At 38.0% G+C, this 19,807-nt stretch overlaps 1 protein-coding gene across 1 annotated transcript; it reads right to left on the bottom strand.

Moving 5' to 3' along the window:
* Window positions 1–15,606: 15,606 nt before the first annotated feature.
* LOC141394433 (uncharacterized) lies at window positions 15,607–19,008 on the bottom strand. Its single transcript, XM_073968731.1, has 3 exons — window positions 18,847–19,008; window positions 18,159–18,787; window positions 15,607–18,063 (listed from the first exon to the last, which is right to left on the bottom strand). Exons 2-3 carry the CDS (start codon window positions 18,609–18,611, stop codon window positions 18,037–18,039), a joined length of 480 nt encoding a protein of 159 aa, XP_073824832.1. The 5' UTR covers window positions 18,612–18,787; window positions 18,847–19,008; the 3' UTR covers window positions 15,607–18,036.
* Between the last annotated feature and the right edge of the window lie 799 nt (window positions 19,009–19,807).

The following is a 19,807-nucleotide window of genomic DNA, read 5'->3' as shown; positions in this document are numbered from 1 at the left end:
GCCAAAAGAGGAGCTTTGCAGAGCATGTCTTTGAGTTTTTGTAATGCCTCTTCCTGGTCGTTGCTCCATAGAAATTTCTGCCCTTTTTGAGTCAGTCGGTGTAAGCTTGCGGCAATGTTGGCAAAATTGGGGACAAACCGACGGTAATAGGTGCAGAGACCCAGAAAGCTTCGCAGCTCATGGAGGTTTCGAGGCTGCGGCCAGTCTCTGACGGCTTTAATCTTCTCGCTATCCGTCGATATGCCCTCCGTCGTCACATGGTGCCCCAGGAACTTCACCTCTCGCTGAAAGAGGTTACACTTCTTCGGGTTAAGTTTTAGACCCGAAGACGATAGCTGCTGGAGTACATTCCTTAAATTCGTGAGGTCTTCGTCGAAGGTCTGTCCCATGACTATGATGTCATCCAAGTATATAAGGCACGACTTCCACTGCAACCCTTTCAGCACCCGCTCCATCAGCCTTTCAAAGGTGGGCGGGGTGTTGCAGAGCACGAATGGCATGACATTAAATTGCCAGAGACCGCCGTTAACGCCAAACGCTGTCTTTTCCTTATCTTTTTCGGCTATCTCTACCTGCCAGTAACCACTCTGCAGATCGAGGGTAGAGAACCATGACGTCCCGGCTAAGGTGTCTAGTGTGTCATCGATTCTTGGGAGCGGGTAGCTATCTTTCTTGGTGACATCATTTAGTTTTCTGTAATCCACACAAAATCTGGTACTTCCATGTTTCTTCTTGACCAGTACTACTGGGGAACACCAGGGACTCGACGACGGTTCGATCACACCACTCTCCTCCATTTCGCTTATCAACTTCTGGACTTCGTCCCTTTTTGCCAGGGGAACGCTTCTTGGGGCCTGTTTTATTGGTCTTGCGTCTGCTGTGTTTATTTCATGTTTCACCACCGATGTTCTTCCTTGATGCCCTTTTGTAGACGCAAAGGTAGAGGCATGTTTCCATAATAACTGCTTGGCCTTGTTCTTCTCGGGAGGTGATAAGTTGTGTGTCCACTCTTTGATGTAACCATCGAGGTGCTTCTTTTCCGTGGCTGCTGATTTTTCGGTGTTATTTTCCAAATTGATTACAGCTTCGGCTGGTGTACATTGTCCAAAGTCGGAAAATTGGCAAATTTGTTCTTGCTTATCTGACAGGTTCAAAACTCTAACTGGAATCAATCCATCGTCGTTGCTTTTCACCAGGGCATTCGCTATTAAGATGTTACTATTTTTGTTCTCTGCTGGTTCCACCACCCACAATTTCCCGACTCCACAATCTCCATCCATTGGTACCCATATCAATGTTTCGGCACAAGGCGGTATAATCTCTGGATGTTCCATAGTCAGACGTCTAATAGGTGTGTTTTCCTCGTAACCCATATTTAATGGAATTTCCACATTGGACCATGTCATCACACGTTCTTTCATATCCAGATTAAGACCAAAGGCAATCATAAAATCTGCACCTATTATAACTTCGTCTACGATATCAGCAACTATAAACTCGTAATCGACCGATTTATTGACAATAGTTAGTCTCACGGTTATCTTTCCATGTACTGCCGCAGGCTCCCCTGTTGCTGTGCGCAGTCTGACTCCATTTAGTGGCGTTATCTTCCCCCTGGCCAGATCTGATCTGATGATGGACTTTGATGCGCCTGTAACCAAGGTCAGAATTCGCTTGTCGCCATTGATATAACCAGTTGTTGTAAGGTTGTGGTTTTTCTGTTGTACTATCGCTATGGAGATTGTGGGGCCGTCGTCGATGGGAGCCAGTTCACGCCCCGCTGGAGTGGCTCGATTTAGTTTAACGGTGACTCATTTGCAGAACGTTGAGCCACTCTTTTACTTTCTTTTGACGGGGATGGTGACGATGACCTCGATCGCTTGCGCTTCGCTCTACATTCACGCGCAAAATGACCCATTTTGTCGCAATTGTGACACCTACCCTTGGCCTTAGTTGGTGCTGCCGTATACCTTCCTTGTAATACCCGCTTCATTGCTGCCTCGATCTCGTTAACACGATATTTGGGTTCATCGAACTCGGTATCCAGTTTGCGGACCTTGTGAGTCTGGGGATTGGTGATTATTCTTGCCGTCTCTTGTGCAAGGGCGTACGACACGGTTTCAGCAAATGACGATTTTGGTGACGCATACGTTGCACGTTTGATCTCGGCGTCACGTATACCATTCACAAATGTTTCGATTTTCATACGGTCCAACAATGGATGGTTTTCACCTGGATACGTCATTAGCACCAAACGTTCTACTTCCGTTGCGAAGTCCTGTAAGGTCTCATTTGGCTTCTGTACTCTTCCCCTTAATTCCATTAGGTAGATGTTTTGCTTATGTTCGCCACCGTACTTGCGTTCAAGAGCAGCCATTATATCTCCATAACTGTTTCTAGAAGCGGCGGGAATAGTCTGTATTACCTCAGCAGCACCGCCCTGCAATGCCATAAGTAGTGATACAGCCTTGTCATTGTCGTTCCAAGAATCTCTAGTAGCCACGGTCTCGAACTGTAATTTGAACACATTGAAAGAGGTTGAGCCGTCGAACACAGGAGGCTTGATTTTTAACGTGTTATGAATAGCTCTCACTGGGCCGCCTTTGATTTCCAGTTCCGACATTTTCTTCTCAAGGTTCACAAATTTCTCATCATGGGCCAGAAATTTCTCGTCAACAGACAGAATCTTTTTATCTAACTCTATAATTTGTACCTCCACGTTCTCTACTCTCTTTTCAATCACCATAGTGTTTCTCGTTAATTGTTCTCGAATTTACTTCTAATTTCTCTTCCATGCCCTTAGCGATTTTTCTAGAGTTCTCTTCTAATTTTTCCTCTAATTTCCTGGAATTTTCTTCACTCTTTCTGGACATCTCTTCCAACATCTTACAGTTGTCAGATTTCATTTCCGCCATAAGTCTGGAATTTTCTGTTTTAATTTCCATCATAAGCCTGGAAGTTTCATCATTTTTCTTATTCATTTCCAGCATCATCATAGCCAGCATTGATTTCAAATCGTCTCCACTGGCAGCTACCGACGAAACTTCCTCAACGCAGGATTCGCCCTTTGCCGATAACTCGACTTCCTCCTTACCGTCGAACTCATATTCATCGATGTTCATTCCACGGCGCTCGAACTCTTCCAACAAGCGTTTTTGTAGTTCGGCCTTGTTGCCAGTAGAACACAACTCCAACTTACTTAGCTCCTTCTTCAAGTCTTCCACACGTAGATCCTTAAACTTCATTGTAGGATGATCGTAATCTCACTGCTGACACCAATTGTTACGGAATTAGATTTAACTAATGTCCGTGTAGACGTTGTTTTATTCCCCGATACGATTTGTACCAAATAAAACAGGGTTCGTTTTAGATTACGTTTCTACAACGCTTTATTTACTTTATTACACTTATTCAGAACCGACTTTAATTACGAAGCACACAGCAAGTCTCTAGTTAGCACGCAGCTACTCTTTTACCGATCTGTTCAGTTCAACGCTTAAAACACAACTACTCCGTCATTGCCATTTCCCCGGTATTTATATCCCAAAGTCTCCTTGTTCTAGAGTCCTCCAGAACACATATGGCAACATCTCGAATCTGTGCAGCGAACACACAGACGCACATTCGCACTAAGCGAACAGCCATACTCACATACATACATGGGGGAATACAATTGGACGACAAGCACAGTAATGACGTAACTACAACAACAAACAAGTGCAATAAAGAAGTAACAAACTAAACAATAATTACATGATTGTGGCAAAACAAAACAAAAGCACATTAATGAAAGGTAAAGAACATCTAGAATAATGAAGATAATTCTACATGATAATTGTTGTTGCTTAAATAAAGTAACTGCGTAATAAAACTTTAAGTTACAATTCAAATTTTTAAATTAACGGAAATTAAACTAAATTAACTTAAACCTATCAGTTCCATTCGTAACAATATATCCCTATTTTTGATAATAAGGAATTGTATGCTATATTTTGTTTCATTGTTTATTGTAGATTGTAATTTCTTATATGCGGTCTTCGGACTTTGAAATTACCAAGAATAATTAAATAAATAAAATAAATAAATTATCTCACCCTCACTGACGACGAACTGGACATTACGGTGATCCCAGCTGAGTCAACTAGGAGGTCTGATGATGACATGTCCACTGACGGTGATGTGGTCGAAGAGGTTGTGGACCTAGGTTCGCAATCCCCAAAAAATCTGATCCAGTCTGGTCCTGTATCGGCAACCTCCGATACTAATCTTCAGAGGCAGATTGCTACTGAGTCAATGGATGTTGATGGGGAATCTAAAGAGGATCCATCAACAGCCACTGACTCTAAGTCGATGGCCAACGATGAGGAATCAACGGAAACTCCAACAATAGGCACTGACCCTAAGTCTGTGGCCTGCGTTGGGGAATCCAAGGAGACTTCATCGACGGACACCAACTTAATTACAATATCCGCCAAAGTAGCTGCGGCACTATAAACGTGCGATTTCGTATCTGCGCAAGTTCGTGGGAAGGGACGCGAACTCGCATTCAAAGAGGGAGATTACTTTCATCAAGAGTAAGCTCAAGTACGTTAGGAAGTTCGAAAGAACTTATCCTTACGCACCCAGATGCGAACTCTTGGTGGACAAAATCTTCCTCCAAGACCCTGTCGCAGCTTCAGCCAAAGACTCGAAAGAGACTGCGGTGACAAAAAAAGTGGAGGTGAAGCCTAAGGTGGAACCTAAAGCTGTTCCGAAGCCGAACCCGGAGCAGAAAGGACTGGAAAAGGATAAGGGGCATAATCCGACACCAAAAGACTCTCGTAAGGGTAGTCAACTGGGGAAGGTGACTATCCCAAATCCGGATCCTACCCCAACTGACGACGGTAAAGCGGTGGAACAAAAGGTTTCTGAGACCCGCGCAAGCTGTTCGGGAGTCACGAGAAGGCGAACAAGTCCTCACAGCCAAAGACTGTGAAGCGGGTTCGCTCTTCAGAAGGCACACAGCCAAAGAAGACGATGATCTCAACACGGCGGACTTCTATGCTGGCGTTCTTGATCGCAAAGCCAAGGGAAGTAGCACCAGTACTGAGAAGGCGTCCACCTTCTCGGGGAAAAGCTGCTACCAAGGCCCGTGATCAAGGACGTAGGAAACCCTACGCCAAAACGGCACACCATTTCCACTGGGGCAGTAAGGATACAAGTACTAGATGTGAGTCAATTTTATATTATCTTACAATCTAAGAATATGTAATAAAGGAAATGACCCTACCTTTAAAATTAGAGAAATTAGAGGAGGTCATTGTTTTAACTCTGTCATATTTAGATGATTCTGTCCCCAAATCCATTGGCAGTATCAACAAACCGGACGGCACGTGGACAGACTCATGTCTTGAGACTCAAAACCTTCTAACTGAGACACACTTCCCTGACTGCACGGACGCCAGTAACCTTCACACAGAATGTGACAACTTCCAAGTCCAAGAGTCAGTGGACGAGAGTCTCATCGATAAGATGAGATGGAGTAATTCCGGCGATGCTTCAATTTGCCGCATCGCAGATATATCTAATTCTGGACGAGATCTTCATGGCCTGTTTGTTTCTTTCCTGCGTACCAGGTCTGTGGAAGGAGGTAAAGGTAACTTACATCCCTAAAGCGGAGAAAGCCAGTCAATCTGCACCGAAAGACTACAGACCTATAAGCTTATTCTCCTTTCTCCTCAAGACACTCGAACGACTGCTCGATCTGGAGATTAGGAGCTTTGCAGACACTGCCTTGCTGAGCAACTCGCGGCATGCTTACATCAAAGGTAAATCTGTGGAAACCGCTCTTCATGAGGTTGTGGGTTTTATTTAGAGAAACATGGAGAATTCAAACTTTACCTTGGCTGCTTTCCTGGCTATAGAAGGAGCTTTTAACAACGTAAAGCTTGAGTCCATTCATCTCTCGCTTAGAGTGGTCAACACCCCGGAAGCCCTGATATGCTGGTTAAATAGGATGCTGGAGAGCAGGATCATTAATTCCAGTAGTAGGGACTTGACGATAAGGAAAACAGTAACTAGAGGTACCCCCCAGGGAGGTGTACTCTCACCACTGCTGTGGCTACTTGTGATAAAGAATATTTTGGCGGAATTCGACAATCAAGGAATCAAGGTTACATCTATCTCCTGAGGCCAAATACCTAGGTACAATCCTGGATTCACAATTGAGATGGAAGAGAACGTCGAGGAACGAACGAAGAGAGGTATGATTGCACTCTATTCATGTTAGAATTCGATTGGGAAAAGCTGGGGGTTAAATCCAGCTATTATACACTGGCTGTATAATACTGTTGTGAGACCCATCTTATCCTACGGATGCCTTGTCTTGTGGCACGCGCTTCGACATAAATCGAACTCCGGCAGGTGCAAAGGGCAGCCTCGATCCTGATAACTGGAGCTTTTAGAAGTACACCGCAAGCAGCTCTAAATGCGATGTTGAACCTCTTGCCCATGGAACTTAGCATCAACCTCACAAACGCTGTCCGACTCTGCTGGGTACCGGGACACTGTGACATTGTGGGGAACGAGAAGGCAGATGAACTGGCAAGACATGGATACCAATCAACAAGTCTAGCAATCACTGATTCAATCAAACCACCCATATGTCACCTTTTTCTGGGAGTGGAGACGTTCTTTGAAGAACGAGCTAAGGAACTATAGCATAATGCATCAAGGTGCAACGTGTCAAGGGCCATTTGGCCGACTCTATCAACAAACAGAACAACTTCACTCTTAAATTTGAGCAAATCAGAAATCAGGGTATTGGCGGGGGTCATTACGGGTCATTGCAACATCCGAGCTTTTATCGGCAAATGGCAGGATGATGGCGTGGATTATTGCAGGCTCTGTGAAGATGAAGAGGAAATGGAGACTATTGAGCATATTTTATGTCGTTGCCCGATGTTAACTCGAAAGCGATATAGATTAACAGGAGTATGCTTTCCTCCAAGCTTAACCTTCTACTCAAACATGGAATCAACAATCATAAATAACATCATCAAAAATTTGAATTGACTGGGACGGCGCAAACCATAAGCGTAACTACTTCTCTGACAGTTTTCTATCATCACCAAATAAACCATCCTCCTTTCTTTATTACATTTTCATCTTTAATAATCCATTTAATATTACTTTCCCAACCCAACCCTCTTTTTCTTTATTTTTCTCTCTTTTGGTTTCTTTTGTCTTTTCAGGTACTTCTGAACTTCTTTTTCTGATTTATGGATGATCACAATGGACCGAAAGGTCTCCGAGTGGCGTAGTCAATATATATTGACTACACATTAGAATCGATGGCACTATCGATAATATCGATTATTATTTAAAAAATGTATATCGATAGATAGTTTTGAATATCGATATTATCGGAATAAAAACCCCTAACCTCAAATTTGTTGAAATAAATAGAAATTTCGCTGCTTTTGTGTAAGTCATCCGTAGTCACACGTACACATTTTTCGGTAAAATAAAATGTATTTTTTTACATATTTTATAAAATAAAAGCAGATGGCAAAAGCAGATGGCGCTGGAGGTCTAACATAATGTTATGTTCCAATATGGTGACATAAAATTATGTTATACTTGTTTTTGCTGACGTCGTGTTCTGTTAGTTGTATGTTATACACAAACACCATAATGGTTTAATTTCTGTGAACTACTTTTGCATAATTTCAAGAAAATAATTGACATTTCCGCCATTTTCATCTCCAAATTAATGGCGATGACAACTTAACGATAATATCGATAGCAATCGATATTTTAAAACATTATATCGAAAATATCTAATGTTGGAAATATCGATGGTTTGCCAGTTCTAGTACGATCAACGAACGAACGATTCACAACCTATGTTGAACTAGGTCGTTCAAATATGCATAAAAGGATGACCAGAATGAAATACGCCGCGTTTTTCACGCTCAGTTTCATGTAAAAGATTAATGGCCAACTACTACCTAATTCATTTGAATTAGGTAGTACTTGGTCTTTTACATGAAACCATGGCACAATTACCCAAGTAGTGGCATCGTAAAATTTTGAATATGTTATGTCAAAACTTTCTCTATGTTGTTGGGGAAATTACAACAAAAATATTTTTTATAAAGGGATTTGACTTTTCATATTCGATCAGCTGGTATGATACCACTACCTGGTAGTTCTGCCATGCATGAAACTGAGCATGGTACAATAATACAGGTAAAAGCAAGTCCCAGCTGATTAGGTTCACCCGTAATACTAGTGTCAAATACAATATGAAGTTTATGAAGTTGTTCTTTTCGTTAATTGTCAATTAATATTTATATTTTTTTACTTTCTGATAAACAAACATTAAACATATATTTTTGAAGCTGTAGACTTCACGAGTAATATGTACGTGCGAACTTCGAATAAATATGTAGATCCACAGGATGCAACTTTCGAGTAGTTTAGCAATCTGTAAGGATGCTGTAAGAGAACAAAAGGCCGTGTAAAATGGTGTGTCAGGCATAGGATACAGGTCAGTGCTATATTTATTTAGGGTCAAGTGGGTATTTATGCACTTAAAAATAAGACAATTGCAGAGTATGGTTAAACTTCTATTATGGAACCTCAGTCGTGTTTTTTGTTTATGACGAAGCAGATTTGTTCAAAATATCCCTAGTAGGCCCCTCTTGCTAATGGGTACTTTACACGATATGTTTTTTGCATATGAGTTGTCACTTCTCCCATACAAAATGTATATGCAAAGTGACAACTCATATGTAAAACATATCGTGTAAAGTACCCATAAGGAAGAGTTATCCGAACAGCAGTTTCGTCTCAAGTGTTGCTGTGGTTGGCATCACGAAACCAGTCCTATGTGGTTGCTGTTTTTAGCTACACAAACGTCAAACGATGTATTAAACAGAACATAAACCCACGTTCAGATTTCATAAATCTGAACTTACTATAAGACACATTGAAACTCTCCCTTCGTTACACCTGTAGGATGAAAATAGTGAAACCATTTTGCATCTATGAACTTCAGCCAACAATTTTTGGGGATAATGTCCAAACTCACTGATTTTATTTAAAACATATGTAAGGGAGTCAGAAATAGAGATGTTTGCTTATCCTGGCAACATCGGCTGCATTTCCTATTACAGCAGGTACAGTTAGTCAACTATATTATTGCAAACGATGAATTTTTTAAAATTTAGATGTTTAATTAGGAATAACTACAAGAAATTATTTCAATAATGTTGGGCTTTTTGTAAATATCGGTTGATTTAGCTGTTAATGACAACATCAAATAAATCCAGAAATCGGTTGGAAATAACAAAAATAACGGGCAAAAAGGATAGGTACCTGGTTTTTGTGGTGTCAACTAAATAATTGCAAAATTAATTATGTGCAATAAAACCCTGGGGTTTCCCCCTCGAGTTTTTGCATTCAAGGATTTTTACCCTGCGTTTACACATGACAGGACAGTTGAGTTCATGTATTGATTGTCAACAACCCAAAACTTGCCTGTGTGACGTAGGCGTCCAGACAACTGCAAGAACAGTGGTAAAATTATGAATCAAAATCATCGATTTTTTCGTTTTCCGTTCACATGTTTTGTTTTTGTACATATTCTTTTGTTTTCATCACATTTGAATTATCATCTCACTTCTTTTTCACGAAAATGTCAAAAATTTGTTAACCCGGCTGTATGTGAAAAAATGAAGGACAGCTGGAAGACAACCGACAAATGTATGCATGTGTTAGTAAATCAGAGTTGTATTTGAAGACAAACTGTCTGGTGTAAACGCCTAGTTAAGACTTTTATGGTATGCGGACATGTTAGATCCAAAATGTTTGATCATAAATTAATTTTTGTGTGTGTAACATAGGCGGCATATTCAAAAAAAAGGGAAAGTCAGGTAAACGGTTTCGGAAAATATGCTACATTTGGTCCATTCCAATTATAATAATATTAAATCTAAAAGAGAAATCCCTGAAATCACCTCTCGTAAGCTGAGAAGTGTATAAAACATCATATACTGCACCGAGAAAGAAGCCAGGCTCAAACTGAGGGCGTTACATGGCAGGTCCAAAATAGTAACCACACGAATTAACTGTAGAATGATTAAAGAAATTAACGAAATACCCCAAAGCAGCACCAGAAAATAGCTTTTTTCTAATTAAAAATGATTTTGGAGTAAGTGTGTCACATGGAAAAGTCAGAAAAGTGCTACATAATAACAAGCACTCATCACGAGTGACTAGGTAAAAACCATTGCCCTCCCATCATAATATATAGAAACTATTCAGACTTGTTATAGACAACTTTTCACGCCATCTTTAGTATTGGGATGGTGTTATATTTTCTGATAAGACTAAAATTATGTTGTACTATCAAAATGGACCTCAAAAAGTATTGGGAAACACCTTGAAAGCCATGGACAACAAAAATTTAATACATACCGTAAAGTGCGGAAAACTGTCAGTTATGGTATGGGGTTGTATACCAAGCAGTGACGTTGGTAAAATCCTGATTTTGGAAGAAACAATGACATAGGAGGTTTATTTAGATGTTTAAGGAAATTATTTAACCAAAAGAAAGACTGAATAGTTGTGAATTTTGCAATTCTTTAGTTGACAGTGCAAATAATGAGTTTTACTAATTTTTGTTAATTTTAAGAAAATGTTTAGCGAAATTTAGCTACTTTTCATTTTATTATATTAATAAACATGTGTAAGAATTGTATTGTTAACAAAAATATTAATAATGATATTTACTTATACCAATAAAATAATGTTTTATTTAAAATTTTGTAATAATTTTGGTTTTGCAATAATTAAGTTGACTAACTGTATGTAGTTTTCTGCCGTACTGCATCACCATCGGTTTTCTTGATTTGTTTTTATTCATTAATGTTGATAAATTTCATTCTGAATCGTGGATTTCATCTTTTCTTCGCATATAATATGTTTGGATTTGGTTAATTGAAAATTGTGATTCAATGTGCCCCATCTGAAATTTACCATGAATTATTAGTAATTCTGGATATTTAGATGCAGTGATACTTACCACTGTCAACATTTTTGAAGAAAAGTAACACGCGGAATTATTATTGATGTTAGTTTAAATAGTTTTTAATTAAAACCAATATTTATGAGACTTCAAAGCATATTGATATTTTATATTTTTGTTTACAATTTTCAAAAATGAAGTTGACACTAGTATTACGTACAACAACAAATTTCTATGTGGTTGTTGTCTCGATTGTTGTACAACAACACTTGCTTTTACCTGTAATAATTGTACCATGGAAACTGAGCTTAAAAAAGCGGCGCACAATGTCGCGAGTTCATATTAACTGTGGCCAAAAATAGAAGGAGTTGTCGTAGGTGCATCAATGTTGGTACACGTACCTATTATTGACTTACAATCTTCAGGACAAAAAATTGGTCGGTCCACGTTTTGATATAGCCCCCATAGAACCGTACCTCCCGATTTTCGGTATTTTGAATGTTTTAGACACAATGACCAACCGAAAGTATTCAAATTTTGTGGTTAGTCTTCGGCAGAGGTATTAAACATTCCAACAGAGAATTGTAGGCTTAGGTCCACGTTTTGATATAGCCCCCATACAACGGTACCTCCCGATTATCGATATTTTGAAGATTTCAGCCTCACTATTACACCGACATTGCTGAAATTTGGTATTTAGTCTTCGTAGGGGGCATTATACCTTCACCTTGAAATTTGTCTGCATAGGTCCACGCCTTCATATAGACCCATAGGACGGTACCTCCCGATTTTCGGTATTTTGGAGGTTTTAGCCTGATTATCACACCGAAATGGCTGAAAATTGGTATTAAGTCTCCGTTGGGGGACTTATAACCTTCCACCATAAATATGTCGGTATAGGTCCTCGTCTTCCTATAGCGCCCATAGAACCGTTCGTCCTCATTTTCGGAATTTTGAGTGTTGTGGCCTCAATAACCACCCGATATGGCTGAAATTTGGTGTTTAGTCTTCATATTGTTTGTGAGCATATTGAATATATCAAACTCTTGCCTCTGTATATGATAAATTTCCTTTAAAAAATTTTTTTGACCGATTAGTGGTCAAGAAACGGTCAATTTTTTGTAAAAAATCGAATTTTGATTTTCGCTGTTCACAATTTTTTTAAAAATTTATATTTTTAAAATTCTCTCGTTTTAAAGCAAGATTATGAGGTACTTAATAAGCCCACAAAAATATATGATGATCGGTTTATTCGTTTTCGAGCTATAGCCAACACCGCAAAACGATTTGTTAAAAAAGGGGGTATCCTCTCAGTGAGGTGGTCGCTGAAAAAGAGAAATGACACATTCGTCTGCAAACCTCTGCAGCTGGGACATTTATATATTTGAAGTACTCAGTTTTTACTACTCATACAGCAAAAAATATCCATATACACTTTTATACAATTTTTTCCCATTCCACTCAATTTAAAATTTGCTTCAGAAAATTAATAAACTTAGTAATACATGTTTGGGTAAATGTAAACACCATATGATTAATATTTACATGCAAACAAAAGTGTAGACAAGTTTATAACATCCCAAGAGATCTTAGGAACCATTTTTGCAGCGACCGTTACTTTTAAATCATGGTAGAACAAGAAAAGGTAGCAGCAATACCCAGCTGACTGAACTGGGTTGTAGTGTTAGTGTCAAATTCCATACGACATTTTATGTATTTATTTCTATGTTCGATGTATATTAGGGATACATATTTTTGAAGAACAAATTTATTCATCAGAAAAAAACTATTTCCCATAAAGACGGCTTTATATAATTGACATGTAACCTCCTCCAGTAGTGGGATTCTGTAACATTTTTTTCTACCGAACCGATATTGATAATTAGCGAAAATTTTCGGTTGAATTACCGAAAGTGCTATTCTGTAACTCAATGTTATCGATACAAAAATTTTATCGACGAATATCGGTAGAATGACGGAATTTTAAAGAAGATGGACGTCATTTCAAAATGAAAAGCGTATACGAAGTATATAAATTATTCTAATTTTTAAACGTTTCTTGTTATTTTAAGGAGAAATGGGAAAAATCACACTTTAAACGAAATAATGCTCATTCAAAGTTAACATAATGCAAATTTCTAATGACATTATTTAAATGACTATTGTATATAAAAAATTATTATGTTTCAAATTAAATGTAGAAAAATTCTTCTTTCTTTTAATGTTGATGCTAATCAAAACCACCAATACATTTTTATATGGGTAGCAGCTGTTACGGAATATAACCTTAAAAATATTTTGTTCGTACTGAAAATAGTCATTATTTTCTCAGAGATTTTTCCCGCAATTCTGGAGGTTTCCAAATGACCCCCAATTTCATCCATTATTTTATAAAATGTATCCATTTCCAATTTGTCATAAGCTTCCTACAACTTAGATTGAAAGGATACTCCATTTGTCGCAGAATTTTATTTTTTTATACGTAAAGAAATGTATCTCAGCTTACCATATTATTTGCCATGAAAAATATTCCAAAATCATTTCTTAAAAATTGATTTTCATTGATTTTTTTGTTTAAAATATGAAAATTCTTTTATGTCGGTAGACTTAACGACTCCTTTTTTTTTCGTCGGTAACCGACCGATGATTTTCGATAATTACCGACATAAAAATCGGTAGAATTTGTATACAGAATAGCACTTACCGACAAATATCGCTAACTATCGACATTTGTCGTTAATTCCATCGGTAGAGAGTTACAGAATCCCACTACAGGTCCGAACGACATACCGCACACTAAAACACCGCTTATAGAGGCGGTACAATATTTGTTAATATGTGTGGTATTTTGTTAAACTTGAAAAGAATAAAGCCCTAATAAACATGTGCTTTTTTGTTTTCAAAAGCAAATGATTGAAACAGCTTCTCTTTTTCAATGAATTACCAGCGACCCGAAACATTTTTGCAAGTATTCTACTTTCTGCGAGAAATTATGGCCCCGGCACATACGGTGCGTTGAGCGTTGTGTTACAACAACCACATGAAAACTTTAAGAACAAACTTGGCATCACTTACACTTTTTTCATGTGGTTGTTGTTATTAACGCGTGACGCGACTCACAACGGACTGTATGTGCCGGGGCCATTATGCATTTAGTGGAATGATATGGAAACATTCAAATTGAAAATCTAACGAGTATTCATTCATGTTTTCCAAAATATTCAATCAAATCTGAAAAATTATTTGTTTTTTAAATTCCAATAATTTATAGACATTTCCTTGTTTTATTTACATTTACGTTGACACTAAGGTTTACAAACAAAAACAAATTTCAATGTGGTTGTTGTTGAGTTGTATTTGTTGTAGTATTAACTTTACCTTGTATTTGTTCTACCATGCTTTTAAATGTTAAATATTAACCCTGCGTTTACAAATGACAGGACAGTTGAATTAATGTATTAATTGTCAAAAAATTTACAAATGGTTTTGTGACGTAGGCGTCCAGACAATTTTAGCAGACAGTGTCACTTTAATCCAAATGTGTTCTTCTTTGACACAGCGGTGCCGAAGTTTTTCGGCAATTTACACACATACGACATAGAAAGAGCGTACGAAAAAGAGATAATGTTTTGATTTGTTTTTTAGCGTGCGTGCATAAAAACACACTAGCACACAGTCATAAGTTGCCAATAGTTTGAATACATTCACATTTTGGGCTGTTCTCTTTTTGGTCACGTCTGCTTTAATCAGCTGTTTTGTATTTATTTACATTTAAATGAAAATTCATTTGAGAGAAGATTACAAAATATTTTTAATTTAATTGAAGAAAAAAAATTAATAAAAGTAAAAAAGTTGCATGTGGGGCAGATAATACATACTTATACTCCTACAATATTCCATATGTCAACAGTGAAAGAAAAAGAAGAAACAAACACGACCAGAAGCGCATTTCCTGAAGGATATAGTTTGGAATGACGACCAGAAGGATCTTCAGAATTTTAATCGTATTAATAATAGGATGTAATGCATTAGTAAAATCCTTTAATCCTATTTGTTTAATTCCCATTACATTAATGGGTTATTAATAAAAATAAGTAAGAAATTGTCAGTCGGCTTTGCTGTTCAAATTGAACAGATCGTAAATTGCACTTAAACATAAGTGTTGAACTTTTGTAGGGAGGTACCCTAAGGAGAAGACCGATATGGACCATTTTCGATGCTAAACTGCAAAGTTTAGACCGTTGCTCCATTCAAAAGATATAGCGAGGACCATTTCAGACAAAATTTTAGAACTTTTGTAGCGGAGGTGATAATACTTCACACATTTGCTAAGCAACTGACGATACGGAAGTCAGCCATACACTCCGCCAATTTGAGGTGAAGTATGACGTTTACTACACTGTAGGTTTTTTAAAGGTATAACATTTTCGGACCATTACTGATCACTATGCCACACCAACGGAGTTTTGTGTTTCCCTATACCGTATATAATGAAGAGTAATTGAGATTTTTGAATAGTTTTTTTATTAACTGCTTACTTAATCCAAAGTAGCACCATTCAATCCACGATAAAAAATGAACATTTTAGGTAATTCGAATAAGGAGGAGAATTATATTAATCAGTATTGTTCACATTGTAATTTATATACACCTTTGTATCTCGTAAGACCTTCTCCAATAATGTACGGATAAGATCACACGTAGTACTGTATCTCCTCTTCGGAGAGGGGAATTGAAATTGGAATGGATTTTGAATACGGATTGCGTCAAATAAGTTCATCTGACGCATAAAAGCACGCAGTATGCTGGGCTCATGCTTTCGGAATTAACCTGTTCGCCTCTGATGCGTACTGCCATTTGATCCATGAATTTTGACTGATTTACATACATGCAAAGATTATTGGGGTGGAACTGCTGCATTTGGTGGTACTGTTGTGGGATAGCACATACATATGTATGTATATGGGTTAGACCGGGTCTATTTGAACACCATCACGAGCGCCTGGAGTTTCTGTTTGTTCCACAAACATCCCAGACGGGACAAGGGAGATTGTAATGAACCAAAAAGTCCACTAGTCCATATGTCTACGGTGAAAATCGAGCCTCGGATTTTGACTTCAAGTGTTTTATCCACTTTTTTCGGATATTTTGGCATATAACAGCCAAACCATTGGGATTTTCGATCCAACATAAAGACAAAAATGTTGCCAAGACAATGATTAAGGACTCTCTAGTACTTCTAAAAAGCATTGGAATGCTCCTTCAGGCAGCTATAGCTGTTGGGTCGAAAATCTCAATGGTTTGGGTGTTATATGCCAAAATATCCAAAAAAACGTGGATAAAGAACTTCAAGTCATAATCCGGGGGCTCGATTTTCACCGTAGACATATGGTCTAGTGGACTTTTTTGTTCAGTCCAATCCAAAGAATCAGAAACTCCAAGCACCAGTTAACATTTTTTCCATTCCATGGTTATTTGATTCGTCGGATAGGTGATTGTGGTGATACCTGTCCTATAAAACCCACATAGATTATAGGATGTCGTAATCATGAGAGTCGTTTCGGTACTTTTTGTTTGAAGGCAGCCAGTGCACAGGTTTCAACAACCAGTCAGTCTTCTTGGTTGTCCACTAGTGTTTGTATCGGGAAGGTTTCACTCTTGTTGTTGTCTATGCGATTTGAGAATCCCTTGGGGCACATAACTTTCGATACTAATTATTTTGTGGGTAGCTGTCATTAGAGGTTACTTTGCTGGAGAGAACATCCTTGTTAGAACTTGTTGGTCGACTGTTACCCACGAAGGCACAATATAATTCTATGTTTCGCCATTGTAACTTCTTCTCGCTTCGATCTCGAATACCTGAGATATTTTATTCATCCACTGAAATAATTGATAATGTGTCGTACTTTTACTGCTGCTCTTACGCATAACCAAATCGATCAGATCCTCCTTTTCAACACACCCAGCCGTAGAGATGTGCTTCGATTGCTGTGTGCTTTGGTTTTTAACTGTACCAAGTCGGATCTTTGCAGTGGTCTTCTATTAAACAACAAACATCGATCACGTAGTGAATGTTTGGGTGTGGTCACTAAGCAAGAGTGACAATAGTAACGTTTGCAATCGGAACAGCTTTTTTTACGTTTGAAGACTATAAACTGGACATGGCATTGTTCGCAAGGCATGATTTGAATGTGTCGCCGTCAGAGTTCCACTATACTTGCAATCGCCAGACAAATTATCACCAAAAACAAACTCACACAAACACACAGTAATGCTCGCTTAACTAATACTATTCTTCCGCAGGCGACAGGGCTCCTAGAACAAAAAATCAATGAATCACTTTACTCTTCGTTGCTGCGTATGTTGTTGCAGTTAGGGGCCGTCATAACAATATATTCCATATCATTGTTTCTGCTATTATTGTTGTAATCGTAAATATTAAATTGCACTATTCGTCTTCGTATGGTCATATTTCACAGAAAAGCAAATTTTTGTCCATTTCCGTTTTAGCTTATTTCGATATCGTTATCAAAAATATTTTGTCATATCCTTCTCTCAGATATATTTCAAATGTGACCTCTGCTCCACCATCCACCATGTTTACTCTCCCACAATCACTCTTCTCAGCTTGCGGCCGCGCATTATGAGTAATAAGGACTCATCTGCTGCTTTGGATATTTCCTTTTGTGAAATTTAAATATCTACACTTTTTGTTACTTCTCCAGCTTCCATTCTGGTATCATCATGTCAGAGTTATATTCACAAATGTAAACAAAACAGCCACTCATTTGTTCCTCTGTTGCTTCCCACGATTCTCCATATACGGTTTATTCCGTGGCTTACGAGTGTCACACAAGCAACTAGTCATAAAGATGTATGTTTCTTGGTTGGTCGGTCGTCGTGGTGGATGAAATTTGCATTTTGCTCCCTTGTTGTTGGAATGATTGATGATGATTTTCAAGACTCGTTTCATGAATCGCCTGCATAATAAGATAATTTTGGTATTGGTATTTGGCTGATTCCTAATTGTGTGTGTGTGTCTCACTCATCTTTATTAAAAAAGAGAGAAAAAGAAAATGTAATTTTAATTAAATGTAAATATTTAAACAATTATTTTGTAATTGTTATATAGAAATACACCTACATTTGATGGACCACTTTGGGCATTTTTTTTCTTTGTCTTCCCCTTCATTGATTTGTTCTGCGCCTTAAGTTCCTTTTTTAACTGCTTTTTTTGTATATAGGTTGGAATTTTCTTCAGGTGGAAGTACAAACTTTCAACTGGTATATTATGTTTATCAGCAGTGACTTTAACAGCGGTTCCAAAATTCTCTATTGCATCTTTTAGAGTCTCCCGAGAATATGTTTGCTTCCCTCTTATGCAATTTGTGCAGAGCTCTATCTCATCCTCTAGAGCAATTTCCAAATTTCTCTGCACTTGTTGTTGCTGTGTATTGAGAGTGGTGGTGGTGACAACGATGCTTGGTTCATGTTGCTCTAATCTACGTAACAGCTCCTGTAGTGGCACACCGTACACTTCGGCTGCTTCTGCTGCTGATTGGCCGAAATCGATGCAGGCATCATATGCCCGACTCATCCTATGTGCGTACACTTCCGAGTAGTTGAAGAAGAAGTGTACCCACAATGCGAAATGGGTTTCCTACCAACTTTATCCATTCTCTAGAAGTTAAAAAGATTTTTATCCACGTTATGTATTATATTTAACATTTGTTTGCGTTGGACTATTTGGCAATTCAATATTTTTACGTGAATCTGTAAATGAAAACGTAAATGTAAAAAAAACTAAAATGACACTAGCTGTGTCTGGTTACCCTAAAATTTGTAACAACTTGTACCAATTGTTGCTGGAAGTCGTCTGTTAACACAAAAAACCAGCAAAAGAGAGCGATTCGAGAGAAACATTTTGACTGTTCTTTCACTGAGAGTGTGCAAATTCTTGCTGGACAAATTTCTTCTAGCAAGGACTTGCAAGCTCTTCTTCTTCCTGAAAACAATCAATCAGATGTTTTTAGTTTTTTGTTGATTTATGTTTGTGAACATTAAAAACAATTTTATTGTGGAAATAGCATAGTCTAATTGTATTGTTTTATGGAGAACAAATTTGTAAAGTGGAAAAATACTTTTTTGTTTCATTTTCTTTTTTTATTTTTAATAAAATACAACGTGTTTGCTTCCTTTGTTGGCGGACAAATTGTTCTGTTTTGGCAAGTCAGCTGATTGCTTGCTGGTTTTTGCTGGGAAGGTGTCTGTTTACTTTTTAAAATTTTCTAGCAAAAGAGAATAAAAATCCCTTACTCTCCGAGAAAGTTCTTGCTGGACAATTCTTGCTGGGAAAGTAACCAGACAGACTTACTTTTCATGTATACATACCAATAATTCAAATTTAAAATGGTGCCGTTTGACTAAATGTCAAAAATATCTAGCATTTGCCGAATGTGTCAATTTAATGGAATCATGAGCTGTCTCCGAAAATTAGTAGACAGTGCCGAGGCAACTGGCCAAATGTTTGAATGTATTAGTAAGTCAGAGTTGTATTTCAAGACAGTCTGTCTTGTGTAAACGCCGGGTAACGCATAATATAATAGGTGTGTACGATAACCCAATAATTTGTACAAATTCGTACAAATTATTGCTGAATGCTGTTCGATAACAAAATTATCCAGCAAAAGAGAGCGAGTTTGGAGAGTTTTGTGACTGAGAACTTGCAAATTTTTGCTGGGAAAATTTGTCCCGCAAAAATTTGCAAGTCTGATCAGCTGATTTGAAAACATT

The sequence above is a fragment of the Musca autumnalis genome, unplaced genomic scaffold (assembly GCF_047663935.1).
Source record: "Musca autumnalis isolate F117 unplaced genomic scaffold, ASM4766393v1 scaffold_2, whole genome shotgun sequence".
Lineage (NCBI taxonomy): Eukaryota > Metazoa > Arthropoda > Insecta > Diptera > Muscidae > Musca > Musca autumnalis.
The sequence above is the reverse complement of the archived record's forward strand: the minus strand, read 5'-3'. Positions and strand labels throughout refer to the sequence as shown.

What these genes read in the sequence shown, in the direction of transcription:
- LOC141394433 (XM_073968731.1), bottom strand. Translation starts at nt 18,611, where the DNA reads ATGAGTCGGGCATATGATGCCTGCATCGATTTCGGCCAATCAGCAGCA. An exon ending in CCCAAAGTGGTCCATCAAAT is followed by an intron (nt 18,064 to 18,158) that starts GTAGGTGTATTT and finishes TTTTTAATAAAG; the next exon opens with ATGAGTGAGACACACACACA.